Here is a 16,748-nt window from a genome sequence, read left to right as displayed (position 1 = left end):
GGAACATTCACCAGAGTGAGACAGAGCTCCAACAGCTCTTCCCACTGCATCCACTCCCCACTCAGCCTCAGACAACAACACAAAGCAACTTGCATATAGAAAGCAAAGGCAGCAGGGAGCCTTTCCTTTTCTGTTGTATTCCTGCATGCCTCATCTTCCACATTTTAACTTATTTCTCCTAAATGATGAGTTTGCTTCTTCTCTCCAGCACTCCACAGCTGAAATGCAAGTTGCTGATTGTCTCACATAATTCCTCTGCTGTGCCAGTGACCTGGTGATCTCAGTTTAGCATTAACTACGTAATTCAGTTTGCCAAGAGGAACACGCCTGTTACCCTACTATTATGATCCTGGCACTTCAATTCTGCTCCTTTGATCTTACAAAGCATCTTAATGGAGATGCTTTCAGAGCCACACTACTGGAGTATAATTTAGTTTAACATTGTGAACATAAGCTGAGATGGGAAAAGATAAGTGTTTTAATTGTTTAACTTTCATTGAACCCAGTGGAAATTGGGCAGGGAAGTCACAGTACCATTTTTTAGAAATGGCAGATACAGCTACCAGCTGTTTCAATTCTGATCTCTGCCCAACAGCAATTCATCATTTATGTTTAACATACCCATATACCATTTTTATAGCCCATTATATTACTGCCCTGAATTCAGTATGATTCGCTTCTGCAGCACCATCAAGCTGCACTGAAGAATGGAAAGAAAAAGGAAAAACAACCTCATCCTATGAATACTTTTGTCAACATATCAAGCTATAAACCCAAACAACAGGATGACCCCACCCTTGAAATTCCTCCAGGAAGGCAAGGGAAAGCCAAACTCAATATTTCTAATTACCAAGGAAAACCTTCCACTCTATAACCACCTTAAATCTCCTTCCAGAGCTTTACTGTACATCCTGAGGCAGGGCTTTGGCCCAGCTTTCAATTAAATTATTAATAGGAACAATAGAGTCAGAGTTTCCCAACTTGGATTCCTCCAGTTGCTAAACCCATGTAAAGCAACATGATACTAGATACGCTGATTTCAGATTTTCCTCCTGTACCCGGGGTTTTGTAAGGATGTTGTGTTGGATCTTTCCTTTGTTCCAAATGTGGGAAGGGCTTCCTTAGTGACCCAGTTAGCTGTGCCCATTGGCCCGAGTGCTCTCTAGCAACACCTTGCCTGCTAATGGTGGGTCCTCTACACGAGCTGAGTCTCTGTAGGGGCTTAACTACACTAATTGCAGCAGCTGCCATAGCTGCTTAGCCTGGGTACTTCCAACTTACTGTACAGAAAGTGTAAGTTTCCTACTCCAGTAAAAAAGGCATAGCTGGGACACTTCCCCACTTGAGATGGTGTGGGATGGATGCTCTGTGCCAGCTGCTGTTCCCTTGGCCATCAGAAGGCTCTAGAAGAGGGGAATGAACACCCAAAGCACGTGTGCACAGGGCTATGTAGGGAAAGAGGGCAAGTAACCCAGCAAGCATTAGGCTCTCCTGGGGACTTTAAGGAGACCAGTAGGTTTATACACACCAGGTAGTCCATGGAATTTCCTGGGAGGGATACCAAGACTGAAGGAATAGACTCACTGTGCAAAGACATTTTGTTTTAAAAGTTAATGTGTCTCACCCAATAATTTCTCTAATTATTTACCCCATTTTTAGCTTAACAGACTGTTCTCATACCTTCAGTTTTACAGTGTAGAGAGGTTTCTTTGCCCTTTGATGTGAGGTGATTCTACTTCAAGGTTCTGGCTGCTTCAGGTTTCTGTCACATATGGCCAAATAAACAGGCTCTGACACAAAACTTACCCTGACCCTGTCTGGATTTTCCAGTTGGTTCAGATTCATGTAACTTCAGCTAACAGCAGCAAGACTGCAGAGAACCCTGAGCATTTGCTTTGCAATAATGTCCCCAAACCAATGTCTGCATCCCCCTCGAACAAAAGACACTAGATATGCCAATGAGAAGAGGAAAACTGGAGAGGAAGAGACAAAGGGTGAAATTATTTGGTTCCAATGGTAGGCAAAGACTCAGCAAGCTGCAGTCTGAAAGAAGGGAGGTAATGCTGCATCTGTCAGAAAACTAGATCAAATTCTGGGTTATTTCTGTGCAGGCTGCCTGTGTGCTCCTAAGCAAGTTTGTGCCTGTCATAACAAAACACCCATAATGTGATGAGGTGTCTGGGTGCCACTTGAATCAGACAGTAATAGCATCCCTGCCTTGTGGGACATATCCCCTCCCTTTGCAACTGAGGTATCTCTTTCCTGACTTGAACTATGGTGACAAATCTTTTCCAGAAGAGGAGAGGAGCCAAAAGCTGCTGTATTCAGCATATTACCTGCTTACAGGCTTCAGAGGGACAAAAGTTTAACCTTGGCTGCTTGAAGGGAATACCTCTAGGCCTCTTCAAGGTATTTCACTGAGTGTTTTCCACTGCTTTAAAACTCTGAACTTATATAAATTTCCCACGGGATTGGCAGACTATTTCATAGATATCACTTATATGTTCAAGAGCTTACTTGCATACATGAGCTCAATTTTCTTAGTTGCCTTTTGAGGACGCCTGAGAAGCAGACATATCCAGTGGGACATAGGATACAGGTGAAAAACAGTTGCCTTCACTAGTGGAATTTGTTTCAAGTATCTTCTTGATTCAGTCTTGCTTCATACCAACCCTTTTTGAAGCGATGCATGCCTAAACAGCTCAATGGTTTATCACTGAAAGGAGATATTTACTTTAAGCCCATGAATTCATACTCAATTAAGAAACTTGAATATACACCTTGAAGGTTTGAAACAACAAGTGTAGGAGACAGAAAAGTCATGTTGTGGGTACTTCAGAAATTAGCTACGCCTCACATCTTGTCCTGAAAGAAATGAATGTTTCTAGTTGCTGGTAGCCATCCACAACTGCTGTCAGGCAGGTGAAGCTTTGTAGTGAATGGAATAGACACAAGTATGGGACACTGGTCTCATTCTATACTCTGACATCTGCCAGTGATCTGTGAGGCTGCCTTTTGGCTTCTTGGTTCACTTATTAAAACCTGGGTGATAGTTACATGTGTAAATGCTCTGCACAAGCTAACAATCAAGCCTACTGAAAATTCAGTTAAGCTTCCAGGAACCCCCTACTTTTTATCTCTAACAGAGTGAGGGCAAAAGGCTCTGACTGAGAGCAGAGCTCCATTGTGCTAGTTACTGTACACATTAAAAATAAAAAGAAGGCATTGCTTGAGCTGGGAAGCTCTTAACATATGAGAATTTGAACAGTTTTGTTTCCAGTTTTACAAAGAATCCAAGCCAGAAATTACACAACAGCTTAGAGCCAAGCTCAGACTTCTCCAACTCCTAGAAGTGCCTTTACCCACACAGTCCCATTCTTGTCCATTTCAACCACAGCAGCAGTAAAACCCTCAAAATGTAGCTAAAGGACTTGCCATAATCAATCCAAGAACAAGAGCAATAGCCTCTGTTAGACAATAACCAAACCACAAGCAGAAATGCTAATGTTTTCACCCCAGACAAAGCAAAACTAAACCCAGAGCACACAAACATGTCAGTTCTTCAACTAAGCTGGGAGAGACATCATGGATATGCTCAGTGATTCTTAGAGGTCGCTGTCATGTATGCTGAGAGCAGAGCCATGCTCCTTTCAAGCATAGCACCTCACATCCTCTCCAGGTTACCCATGGCCCCAGGTCTGGTGAGGCAGTAGCAGCCTTCCTTGGCACAGCAGGATACCAGTCAAGAGGCAGCCCTGCAAGACAGAGCTTAAATGGAACGGCATTAACACTAATTGAATCTGAACAGCTGTAGCCATGCATCACTTTGCATTTTCTTGTGTTAAAATGCAACAGCTATTTGTTAGAGCACTCCTAATGTGTTTAAAATCTTCCCAGTGACAGCTGATGTTGTTTCTAAGTGAGGCATTCCCAAGCAGCCTAGCACAGACCTGAGCTGTGGCTCTGCAGACTCCGTTACCTTGAAGTGCTTTGCTGACTAGAAGTACTTGCCCCTGTAACCCCAGTTACTATCTTGCTAGCTTCTGTACTCAATACCTACTTTGGCCAACCTGGAAAACAAAACAAAACCAACCCCAAAACAAAACCATACAAACATTGGGATTAAGGATTTACCAAAGTTCAGATCAGCAACAACACCTTTTTTTGTTCACCTCTCCTGATGGCATGAGGCCAGATGTTCAGCTGCAAACTGACACAACTCAATGTGCCAGTTCTGAAGAAAATCATCAGATTCAGCCTTTTTAGATCCAGATATTGGCTCAGTTTGCTGGCAAAGGAGGAAATTAAGCCTGGCAGTTTTTGAAGAAAGAGAATACTATGCACCCAGGTGAGACTAAATCAGCAGGGTCTGTTTGGAGATGCTGGTGAGCACTGCAATAGGAGACAGACACTCACCCACAGGACAAAGACATTGTGAGTGTTAGTACACATGAAACTGGAAAAAAATGCTTTATGGATGAAAGGGCTTATAAATAATAGAGGAACCAAACCCCCTGAGTTTCACTGTTCATGGATGTGATTTCATCAGCTCAGTTTCTATTGAAACCTTCAATCATGTCCTCCTGTCTTTCCAGCCAGACTCTCACAGCTTCCTTTCTGTGGAGAGCCCTGAACACTCAGAGTGACCAGGGGCACATATGTCAAACTAAGTCTGCAGATGAACCTGAACTCCAGGTCCTTAGAGTGATGCTTAGCCTGGGAAATGCTAGGAGATGTAAAGACCCCATGGAATAAGAAAATCACCTGCCTAATTTGAACAGCTTCAGTGGTTCACCTGCACAATGAATTTAGATGATGTGTACTATATACATAACACCAGCACATACTGTACTTCCACAGTAGATCTTAGCCATCTCTCTCCTTACACATCACCTGTGTAAATGTTCTCATTAGTTTACATATGAGACATTAGTTTACAGGTGAAACTAAGATCCAGGGAGAGCAAGTAGGATTCCCTAAGTCACACAGCAAACAACAAATTAACCTCAGGGTTCCTCACATGGAAACCAGTATCAGAGCAGGGCTGGGATGGCTCTGTATACAGTACAGAGCTGCAGGTCACTGGATGAACAGAGCACAAGGGACTGCTGCTAAGACTCCTTTTTTTTTTTACCCTACACATCTGCTACAAACCACAGTCAGTGGGGAGCTGGACCTTTGGTCTGATCCAGTACAGCTGTTTCTATGTTCCCTTCGTTTTAAAAATCAACCTGACCCCTCAGCACTGGATGCAAACACCCTTCCACTTGGAAGAAGTTCAAATTTAGGACCTTGCTTTAGGAATGTTTTGTATTAAAATGATTTATATGAACACATTTGCTCTTTGGATCTGGCAGCAGCCTGTGATCAGGCCCAGATTTTCTTAATATTTTGGGCCATAAGCCATCCAGCTTGCAGATTTATTCATCTTAACATGTTTCGCTTTGTTAGCACAATGCAGTAGTTACTGTTGTGCCTCCCGGCTGCTCTTCCATTTTTTATAAACTCATTTTCTCTGCTAACCTACTTTTAATTTTTTTCCTGTAAAGCTTTAGTCTTCCCTTGTCTTTTTTATTTTTTTTTCCCTCCCTCCCTCCCCAAAACATTGGGATAAAACTGCTCTGGGTGCTAAACACTAGTGACTTGAATAGGCTCCAGCTTCTGTATCCTAGCTTTGGAAATAATTGTTCCCACTAATCCTTTGGAGTGCACTCCCAATTCCATACATTCAAAGAGCTCTCCCCCCCACACACACATACACACCCAATTGCTTCTGTCCAACAACCAGGGATCATGCATCAGCACACTGTAATTGCTGGTGCCAAGCAGTTCTTGAGCCCCAAAACCCACTAAGTGCTTCTGAGCCATGAATGGAGGCTCCTCCACCAGTGCCACTGCCCTTCCCATCTTGTCACCATCCACAGCTACCTGCAAAAGAAAAATGACCTCCTATTCCAGCTCAGCCCTGCAGCCTGCCAGTCAATTCCTGGAGCCCTTCAATTCAGTATCATAAATACATTTAACGAGGAAATTTAATATGGATTTGAGTGATACATAATTTATGTTGCCCTGTAGCATAGGAAGCTGTGAGTGGCATCTGAGAGTGAACAGATTCAGGAAACTTGCCATACATCAGTGCAGAGTGCCAGATGGGGAAAACACTGGGAGAGAAAAAGGAGAACAGCAGAGGGAAGGTGGTGCATGAAGAAGAAGGGCTTGGTAGCAGGAAAAAGTGTGAAAGAAAGACAAGGTGAAAGGCACAGGGTGAGGAAAGAATGGAGAGAGAGAGGAGGAGCTGAACAGAAAATGCAGACTGGGGCAGAAAGGGTCTGCAGGATGAATAAGAGATGAGAAGAAGCACGAAAAGGGAGAAAATGAGAGCAGGGCATGCACGCTTGATGCGACAAGCAGGTCTCTGCAGGCTGTGAGTGCCGCAGCCAGCTGGGAAGCAGAACAGACTGCCGTGTCAGCCGGAGGGCAAGGGCGAGGAGGGGCACCCCAGCTCTCATGGGGCTCTGCTACCTCGTGATTCCTCTGCTCTGCTCCCCCTGCCAGCCACAGCCAGGGACTGACCGGCTTCCCTACCCACTTCCAAGCCTTCCGCTCTGTGTAGTGTTAGGTTCTGCTGTTGGCTCCTGGTCTTCTGTGACCTCATTTAAAGAGGTCGTAGTGAGAATACAAGGCCAGCTTTCAGCTGGGTAAATCAGAGAGGCTTTGCAGGCAGTCTCACCCAACCACACTTTTATTCCTTGAGCGATAGTAGTGTCCTACTTCAGCACCCCATAGCTCAAGGATGAAGGTCCTAAGTGCTGCATCATGGAGACATCTGTGCCCAAGAGAGCTCACCAGGCTTGCTTGTGGGTGTGAGATGAGATGCAGGAGGTGATTAAAGCAAATGGGAAGTGGGAGTTTGGTGAGACTAGAGAATATGAAAACTGTTGAGCAAGCACACAGGATCTGTGCCTGCCATTTACCCAGGCTCCCACTTCTGATGAGGCACTGCCCCTCAGCTCCTGGACGTTTTTTGTTTGAGAGCTCTCATCCAAACAGTGTCAGTGATCCCCCTGCTACCTCGAGCAGTGACCTGTCACGGAAGTGTAGGAGAATGATCTCCACCATGCATGGTGAGAGCCTGAGATACCAGAAAAGCATTCCTGACTTATTTTCTGGGGTTTATCCAATAAGAATTGAAGGCAACACAACCAGTTGGCTCTGAACAGGACCCCTAGCGAGCAGAACAGATGGCTATATTAAAAGGAAAAAGCCCTGGGCACAACTGGACTAGCTGACAGCCTCCACAGAGGCTGAAGAGAGGGACTGGCTCTAAGCACTCCATTTTCCTTCTGCTTGCAGCATCCATGATAAGGTTTACTATTACTTTTGTTTATGGAAAGCAGCCAAGTTGCTTGCTGCAGTGCCAAACTGGAGAAAAGCAGCCCTTGCCTCCCAGAGTTCACAACATAGTTGGTATTGACCAAAGCATTCCCTGTGTGTCCCCTCTGTTGCACACATGTGGCTATGCACAAACCTTCTTCCTTGCCTGCAAGACGACACATATGGCTCTGTGAGGGAAGCCTGACCAGCTCGGTGGGCAGAAGTCTGGTCCGCTGCTGTTCCCAGTGTTGCCACTGATACTGTCTGTGCCCAGGCATGACAAAAATATAACATTGGCTCCCTTCATCCCAAATGAGCTGGTGAGGAGGTGTAGGGAGTGAGCTTTACTGGAAGAAGTCGAGTACCTAATCACTGTGCACTTAGAAGTATTGATTGAGAGGAGGGCCTCCAATCTCTGCTCGTAGAAAGGGAAGCGTGTTCCTCTCTTACCTTGCAAGATGACGACTCTCTGTGTGCTTTAACCTTCATCAACTGATGTATACAAAGTCCTTCTAAAGCTGCCAACTGGCAGATGCTGTGGAAAAATACCCTGGATTTTCCCTGGTCCCTGATGCTGCGTGTGTGTGTGCCTGTGTGCGCTCGCTTGTGTGCTCCTGCCTGTTTATCAGCTGGGATCCCCGTGGCGGGCGTCTCCACACCTACCCCTCCGAGAGCACAGCCTGCATTCACGGCTCTGTTTTCTTTGGCTGCCTCCAGCATTTCCCTTGGAACTAGTGGCCAATGATATAGTTTCTCCTCAGACATCCCCCTCTGTCAGAGCGCTCTCATGAAGAGGATTATCATTCTCATACTTGTGAGCCTCATGCTGCCCCACTGTCTCTTTCAGGCTGCTCTCCCCTGGGGATAGGGTCACAAAATCCACAAAGCACATAGATTTGCAATTAGATCTGCCCTGAAAAGTGCAACAGGAGAAACTGTAGGCTTTACAGTAACAGTCCAAGCAGCTTTAGAAAGAGCTGAGAAAGCTCTGCACCCCCCTCTGCCCAAAATCTGCAAGCTTGGGAAAGAAATATTTACATGAAATTCCTCCCAAAGTTTTCAGAAGAAACTAGCTATTTCTTGCAAAAATAAATGCATAAGAAAAAGCAAAAATTTTCCCTTGAAACCTAATTTCAGTGGAAATTTTTCAAGTAGCTTCAGTGAGCTGCGGAGCTCAGCATGCCCTCTGGTGCCAAAGCCAGGTTTCACAGGCCCTGGGACCTCTGGCAAGACCAGAGATCAGGTTTAATGAGGAAAAAAAATAAACCCAATCCCACTCTTGTGGTGATATTCGAGCTTTTTTTTTTTCCTAGAAAATTTCCTAAAAAACTCTAAAAATAAGTGGGAATTATGTATTTGTGTGTGTGCCTTGAGTAAGAATAAAGCCTCAGAGTTATAAAACATAGATGGGTGCTTTCTTTGGCCCCTGTAATGATCTGTATCACTGTGCCACGTTTACATGAAAGGAAGCAGAAGAGGATTTGCCTGAGGTCAGACTGAAGCCAGTGGAGTCTTTGCATTGAAAGAGACTGTCTCATATGGAAAGCCAAAATATCCTGAAATGGGACATGGCAGCCGAGCTCCAGCACCAGTTGAGCCAGGGCTATTCTTTTTTAGCTCCTAATTTCCCTCCCCTTAAAAAGTGGGCAATAATGATACATCCATATTTCAGGGATACTGGTAGGTGGTGTTTTCCAGCAGACATGCTGGCTCTGCAACAATGCTTGCAAAATAAACTTGATGTCTGACTGCCAGATCCAGATTTCCTCTCTTTGATGCAGTATGGAGAAGAAAAATAGTGTTCCTCACTCTCAGAAGGGGAAGATTTTCAAAGTGATTAGAAAGACATCAGCACAAGCCTGATGACATAAATCACTTTGATGAGCCTTCAGGTATGTCCTGCAACTTGACTTAGGGCTCTCCTTGCCAAAATGGAATAATTTTATCTTCCCAGTGATCCCACAGCTGTCTGGGCAGTCCTGCTGCAGGGAAAACTGAGTAGCTTGTGAATCAGTTCCTGAGTCTCAGCAGTTTACAGGACTGAACATTAAGCAAAAGCAGTAGTCTCACTTTGAAAAGCTGGGCATGCATTGTGGCAAATCAAAAAGTGGGATCACAGCCATGCCTTCATACCCCACAGATCCAGTGGTTAGCTGGTGACAGCTATGGCACCAAGGAATGCCATGTGTAATCATCCTCCTGCATTAATCCAAATGCTGGGTCTCTGAAGACTCCTGGTTTGTTTAAGCCTGTTGTTATTTGAGAACAGGCTTGCATTTGTAGCTGTTGCACTAGGCAGAATATTCTGAAAGAGCCAAATCCATAGAGAAGCTGGATTTTTGCAAGGGCCACCTACATTACGCATCCTGTTTGTTTGTTTAGCTGCCTAAATGAAAGCTTGGTGTCCAGCTTTCACCATCCACTAACCTTTTGGCCACCTTTGCGGATCTACTAAGCCTGGACTAACAGAACTCTGAAACAGGGATCAGTTTCTCATTGCCAAGTGCAATCGTTTCCCACATCCTGCGACTCCGCAGTGGAGAGTGGTGACCATCGCTGCCTGCAACACAATGGCCCAAACAGGGAAACGTGCCGCTGTGCTCATATACACTAGAAAAGCTGTTTATTTTCACTGGCTGATCATCTGGGACACAGAGCTCAGTTCACTGCAACTCTGCCTCTTTCCATGCTCCAGGTAAATAAGCGTGGGCACAGCTCTAAAGAAGGCCATGTTTTCATTCAACGGGAGCTCCTGATTTGCTTTGTTTGTCTCCACACAAGCAACTGGGAACAGATGTCTCAGCCTTTTTGTACCAGTCACTCATCTGACAAAAGCTCTGTCTAGTTTGTACAGCGTCCTTGTTCTTACACCCTTAACTCATCATTACACAGACATAAACTATCAATGCCCAGCCTTGTGATGCTGCAGGGAGGAGGGCTGACTCTTTCGGAATGAGGAAGAAAACACATGAAAGGAGTCAAATCTCAAACCTTGCACCAGTTGGTAGGGGTACTACACTATTGGAACAGGATCATATACTGTTGAGCCAGCTGAGAGGGGGCAATACTTAAATATAGATTTTTAAGATGTGTTTCTATGATCTGACATTTTGCTGGCTTCCTTTCCCTGAGATGCAACATACCTCTGTTCTGGCACCAGACAGTAATGCTTAAGAAGTATTTAACCCCTACACACTGCCTTAGAGTCTTTACTGGCTCTCTAGGCTTGTACTTTTGTCTCCTTCCAGTATCTTTTAACTTCTACCTTCCACAGCAAGGAATACAGGCTTTGTGAAGGAGACGTTTAACCACAGTAACTTCACTGTTAGAAAACACAAGTTACACACTTAAAGCTCTCAGAAAAAAACCCTAAAAATCCCCAAAAGCACTTTCCTACCCCAAGCCAGCCACTTCTCCAGGATCACAGCTCACTAGTAACTCAAACTAGACACATTCTTTCCTGCTTACTTTTTACTATGCATCTTTCTCACATGAGGGTCATCACTGACACCACAGACCACAAACCCCTTCTGAAACTCAGCCCCAATTTCAGTATCAGACACACTATGACATGTAGCACTCTCCCAGGATCACCAGCCTTGTTCATCCTCCCACCCTTGCACAGACAAAGCCACTTTATGCAGGGATGCACAAAGACCAGGAACAGCAGCATGAAGCACTAGCTAGAACCCTTCTCTAAGTGTCATGCTCAGAGCAGAGAAGAAAGCTTATGTTTTGTACTTTATCTGATATAAAAGGACCACAATAGGACTTACCATTATGATGTAGACACAGTCCTACTTCTACTATTCACCTGGACAAATCTCTTCCACCCCACCAATGAAAAGAGATAAGCTCAGGCCCATACCTAGCTTTTATTTCCAGGTTTAAAGGGTTATCCATCTGACAGCACTGAGGGCAAAGCTGCCAGTCATGACTACAGCTGACAGAAAGCTGATTACCCAGAACTGCAGACCGTGTGCTATGTGGAAGTGTTGTTTTTCTTTCTTCTTAAGAAAGAACATCATAGCTTGCTGCATATGTATCCAAGTCTTTTGCAATTGGTGCATTTGCTGGTGATAAGTTACCAGCTAATGATATTTCTGGGTGAACTGAAAAATATTGTTCCCTTTTCTATCTTTTCCTTTTTAATCATTTGGGTCAAGATAGCTGACAGAGGAACTCCCTTAACAAGAGAGAGAAAAGGGGAAAAGGTGGATGGCTAAAAGCAGCCAAATAACCTACAGCTTGAGCTTGGTTAAGGGCAACCAGGTGATTTCCCCCTCATAAATACCTTTTTCTTTCCAATGACAATAAATGTGCCTGAATTATTAAAGTTAGGTGTGGTGGATCCTACCACTTATCTCAGTGCATTTCTGTGCCTGGTGTTTTGAAGAAATAATGCCCCTGGTTTCAGAAACAAAAATGTGGATTGCCCCATCTACTTTAGCATCTTGTCTAAGACAGGAGCCAGCAAAAAATGCTCAGAGGAGATACAAATTCCAGCCTGACAATCATAGTCATAGAATCACAGAATAATTTAGATCATTGAATCCAACTCTTAACCCAGCGCTGCCAAGTCCACCACTAAACCATGTCCCCAGGTACCCCTCCAGGGATGGTGACTCAGCCACTTCCCTGGGCAGCCTGTTCCAATGCTTGACAACCCTTTCAGTGGAGAAATTTATTCTAATATCAAGTCTAAACCTACCCTGGTGCAACTTGAGGATATTTCTTCTTGTTCTGTCTACCTAGGAGAAGAGATTGACACCCACCCTACTACAACCTTCTTTCAGCTAGAGAGTGATAAGATCTCCTCTCAGCCTCCCTTTCTCCTAGCTAAATACCCCCAGCTCCCTCAGCCATTCCTCATCACAGTTGTGCTCCAGACCCTTCACCAGCTTCCTTGCCCTTCTCTGGACCCGCTCCATCACCTCAATGCCTCTCTTGTAGTGAGGGCCCCAGAGCTGAACACAGGATTCAAGGTGCAGCCTCACCAGTGCCCAGTACAGGGGGATGATCACTGCTCTGACCCTGCTGGCTGTGCTATTGCTGATACAGGCCAGGATGCCGTTGGCCTTCTTGGCTGCCTGAGCACATGTTGGCACATATTCAGCCAGCTGTTGACCAATACCCCCAGGTCTTTTTCTACAGAGCAGCTTTCCAGCCACTCTTCCCCAAGCCTGTAGCATTCCATTAGTTTTTTTTGTGACCCAAATGCAGGACCTGGCACTTTGCCCTGTTGAACCTCATATAATTGGCCTTGGCCCATCAATCCAGCCTATCCAGATCCCTCTACAGAGCTTTCCTACCCTGCAGTGGATCAACAGTCTCAGCCAGCTTGGTGTCATCTGCAGACTTACTGAGGGTGCACTCAATTCTCTTATCCCAGTCACTGATAAAGACATTAAACTGAACTGGCCTTTGAATACCTAACCCAGCAAAAAGATCTCTCTCTAATTCCCTGTAAGTTTGAGGCTTGTCTGTGCCCTGAAGGAAGAGAATTTAATATTCCTCGCAAAATCCCTGGCTCTGGGTAATCTACATTGTTGTAACTCTGGACAAATTTGTTTTCCACAAAAATACCCAGTGTTTTTCTAACCTTGCTGAGCTCTTGATCACTGCAAGTACCTTGTGCCTCTTAGTATCACGAGGAGACTGTGAGGGGAGACTGGGCACTCTCAACACGCTTGAACTGCAACTTCGACTCTTTTCCAGGATTTCTAGATAAACCCCATGGGGAGGCAGCGGTCTGTTTGACACAGATGGGTCTGTCACCTTAGCAATCATTTATGTGGTTTCTCCTGTCTCCCCAGGCCATGAATCCCCAGCTCCAGATTAATGGGCCAATGAACATCAACCACTACGCAACGAAGAAGAGTGTGGCAGAGAGCATGCTGGATGTGGCACTGTTCATGGCGAATGTCACACAGCTCAAAGCGGTGCTGGAGCAGGGGTCATCCTTCCAGTACTATGTCACCCTCATCGTGCTCATCAGCATCTCCCTCTTCTTCCAGGTGGTGATTGGGATTCTCCTCATCATCACTGGTAAGGTGGCCACCAAGGTGCATGAACCTTCACAAGGTGCTGCAGGGGCAGGGCACCCCATTGGCTGGCAAGGGGATGGAAGGCAGAAGCCTGTCTCCCCAGAGCATTCCCCCCGGCTCCAAGCATTAGGGTTGAAGATAGTTTGATGAGGGCAGTGGGGAGGTCTGCATTACTGCTTTTCAAAGTGGTGAGGTGGTTGGGTTTTTCTATTGCATAACAGTGCTGAGCATTACTTTTCCCTCACTTCCCCACTGAATCCCTGTTGTAGGGAGAGGGCTGGGTTTTGTGCCTCTTGCTGACCCTTCTGGTCAGCATGGAACATGCTTCTTCATGTAGCTCCCACAGATACTGCATTTTAGCTGTATCTTTCACCTCACTCAAGCTGGGGCCTAACAGAGCAATTGAGGAAGAGATATTAACCCTATATTAACCTCACATTTAACCAATCCCACAGTTTTCCTAGTGCCATACAGGCAGCACCTTAACACCACCATTTCAGACAGGCTTGTCCAGTGCTCCATCTAATACAGGAGTTGCTACACTTCGGCCTTCAACACATGCCCAGTATTAAATATCTGAAGAATGCTACTTCTTCCTGTATAACCTATGTGCTTTTTAATGTGGGACATGGGATCAGAGTCTACTTGAAACCCTGTGATGTGTTCCTTCCCCTGCCCCACATGGCACAGCCTTTCCTGGTGGCAGCCGCAGTGGCTGTAGCCAACTGTGAGGACAAGGGGGACAGGGGGCCACAAGGCTGTTATTCATATGGCTTATTCACCAGACAGCCGCAGTAACCAGTGTGTTCCCATATCTGAACTGACCAATGCCCATCAGCTGTGACCCCTGTAAAGTTCCTGGGACTATTCCCCCAGCTGCAGTGCCAAGGGGCACCATGGACATTCACCGGGCAGGGAAGGATTGCTGGAGGACTTGGAGACAAACTACAAATCTCCCTTTCTTTTTGCATTGTGCTGCACAGCGCGTTTGAACCTGAATGATGTAGCAAAACAACCCCGCCTGAATATACTCAACAATGCTGCCACAGCTCTCATCTTCATCACAGTCATCCTCAACATCTTCATCACAGCCTTTGGGGTGCAGAAGACTGGCCTCTACCCTAACAGGAATTTTAGACCTTATTAAGTCACTGGCCAATGAAGTCAGGTAAGAAAGGAGAGAGTTCGTATCACTTCCAGCCCCTAGAAAGGCTCTTGGTCTCAGAAAACATCATTTCAAGGTGAAAAAGGAGAAGGCAAAGCTGCACAAATTAACAAAGCCTTTCCAGGGGCATGTTGTTGTCCCACAAGCATCTGGAGCCATTGAACAAATTCCCTCAGAGGAGGAGGATTTCTCCTTACTTGGTCTTTAAAGGAAGAACACCGAATATCCCAACTGTTGGGATTTACAAGCAGCAAGTGTTTTCCAGGAGCCTGCCAACCTCGTGATAGTTACAGATAGCAGTTGTGGGTGGGATCTAAATTTGGGAAAGAAAACTAGGTGTGCTCTAGGAGGTATCCAAAGATGGCAGCCTTATCTGAGCAGAAGAAAGGTACTGGTGAGGTGTGGGAAGAGCTCTTCACTTCAGCCAGTGTGGTTTGGCAAGGGGCTGTTTTAAGACTCTGGCTCTCATTTTCAAGAGTCTTGTGAATAAGAGTCCAACCAAATGTTTGGGTTCCCATGTCAGATCAATGAGGGAATGATACGTTTTTAGGTCAAAAGTGCTATAGGTCAAGAAGCAAAGTTCACATCCCTTGCTTACATGATCTGCAATGTGTAAACATAGTTTAAATGGGCTAACAGCTAGTAAGAAAGCTTGATAGACAACATAGCATGATGAGGGAGGATGCAGAGGCCAAAAGCCTCTATAAAAACACTGCTGGTTTGGGGTCAAGAAGGGTGTGAGCACTGAGAAGCAGCATCCCACACCCATAGGCGTGGCCAAGTGACCCGTATATCATGACCGTGCCTCTCTGCCCATGTAATGTGGAGAAGCCTGCTGCAACTTTATATTGGCATTTCTTTTCTTCCCTGCAGGATCTGAGCAGTGCAGCTGGTGGGGAAAGCTCTCCTTCTCTTCTCCTTCTCTACATTTTCACTGACCTCAGCAGGAGCCCATTGATGAATCCAGAGAACTGGGTTAAACTTTCCAGACAGTGTGTGTGTCATGGTATACTAGCCCCTTACCATAATGCTTTTGCAGTTCTGAAGGGGTAAAAGCATTGCCTTTCAAAGCTAGAACAAACTTTGCTAGAGAAAGCTGCAGGAATAGCAGCAGGCACACAGTTTCAAAGCACAGATCTGTAAATCTCATGTCTTATTTTAGTTTCCTGCATCATATATTCAATATTGCCTCATTTTGTAGAGAAGACTAAACAATTTATTTTGTAGGCTAAATAAACAACGAAAGTCCAGCTTTATTGTCTCAAGCGTAAGTTGCTATACTTACAGCAATGCTATCTGGTAGTTTACCTCCCAAATGTTGGAGTGGATTTGTCAAACTACAAATAAAAGAAGAAGTTCTCATGGGAGGATAGAAAAGTGTGTGTATATCAATGCAGCTAAAACCAGTTCATATATTTTTCTAGTTGTTAGAAATTAAACATGACACAGTTAAGGAAACAATCGGATATTTCCAGCATTGGAAAATTAACAATGACAAAAAATAGATATTCTGGTACGATGTCATTGCCAGGGACCAATCAGGAATGATGTAAAAACAGCCTGACAATATTTAGTAGAAAATGAAGAAACATCATATATAAAGAGATGCTGTAGGCTTATTGCCATAATGAGAAATGGCAGATGCGTGGTGTATTACTTTATTAAAAACATCACCATTATAATTTAAGGTCTCATCACTAACATAAATGGTTTTAAATATATCATTTTTATATTGACGATGCTGGGAATTCTTTTGTACTAGAACAATTTGTTTCCTTAAAAATATGTCTTTGAATTAATGACTTTACAGATATTTTTTTAAGAGTAAAATTTTGATCCTAAATTTTGTAACTCTGTAATCATGCTAAAAACTTGATATTCTGATAGCCTGGTGTAAGCTTATTTAAATAATGACATGCTTTTCTGATCATTAAATTATTTTGTATTCATTGTAAGGCAGAATGAGCATTCAATGTGGATTTTCATTTCCATACTCTTTCTACCACTGAGAAAGAAATGCCACAAAAATGCCCAGGTATTGGTCCTCAGGAGCTACAGGAATGTCTGATGCTTAAAAACAGACGCAGGCAGATTTCATTGGTAGCCTGCATTTGAATTTCCAGGACTAAATTCCTGTTTAAGTCAGAGTTGGTGGGTTTGTT

The 16,748-nt window shown here is 44.6% G+C and overlaps 1 protein-coding gene across 2 annotated transcripts in view; it reads left to right on the top strand.

Annotated features, from left to right (window-relative positions):
- NINJ2 (ninjurin 2) overlaps positions 1–16,325 on the top strand; it is a 48,600-nt gene extending 32,275 nt beyond the window's left edge. Inside the window, exons 1-4 of one of the 2 annotated variants that reach the window (XM_031044943.2) lie at positions 12,735–12,840; positions 13,191–13,422; positions 14,405–14,589; positions 15,460–16,325. In XM_031044943.2, the coding sequence (XP_030900803.1) occupies positions 13,194–13,422; positions 14,405–14,568 (393 nt within the window). In that variant the 5' untranslated portion in view covers positions 12,735–12,840; positions 13,191–13,193 and the 3' untranslated portion in view covers positions 14,569–14,589; positions 15,460–16,325. Of the gene's footprint in view, positions 1–12,734; positions 12,841–13,190; positions 13,423–14,404; positions 14,590–15,459 lie in introns of those variants that run through there. The other variant, XM_031044942.2, reaches the window with a different exon arrangement.
- The last annotated feature ends 423 nt before the right edge of the window (positions 16,326–16,748 follow it).

Source organism: Melopsittacus undulatus, chromosome 5 (genome assembly GCF_012275295.1).
Source record: "Melopsittacus undulatus isolate bMelUnd1 chromosome 5, bMelUnd1.mat.Z, whole genome shotgun sequence".
NCBI classification, from domain to species: domain Eukaryota; kingdom Metazoa; phylum Chordata; class Aves; order Psittaciformes; family Psittaculidae; genus Melopsittacus; species Melopsittacus undulatus.
This window is presented reverse-complemented; position numbering and strand designations above follow the sequence as displayed.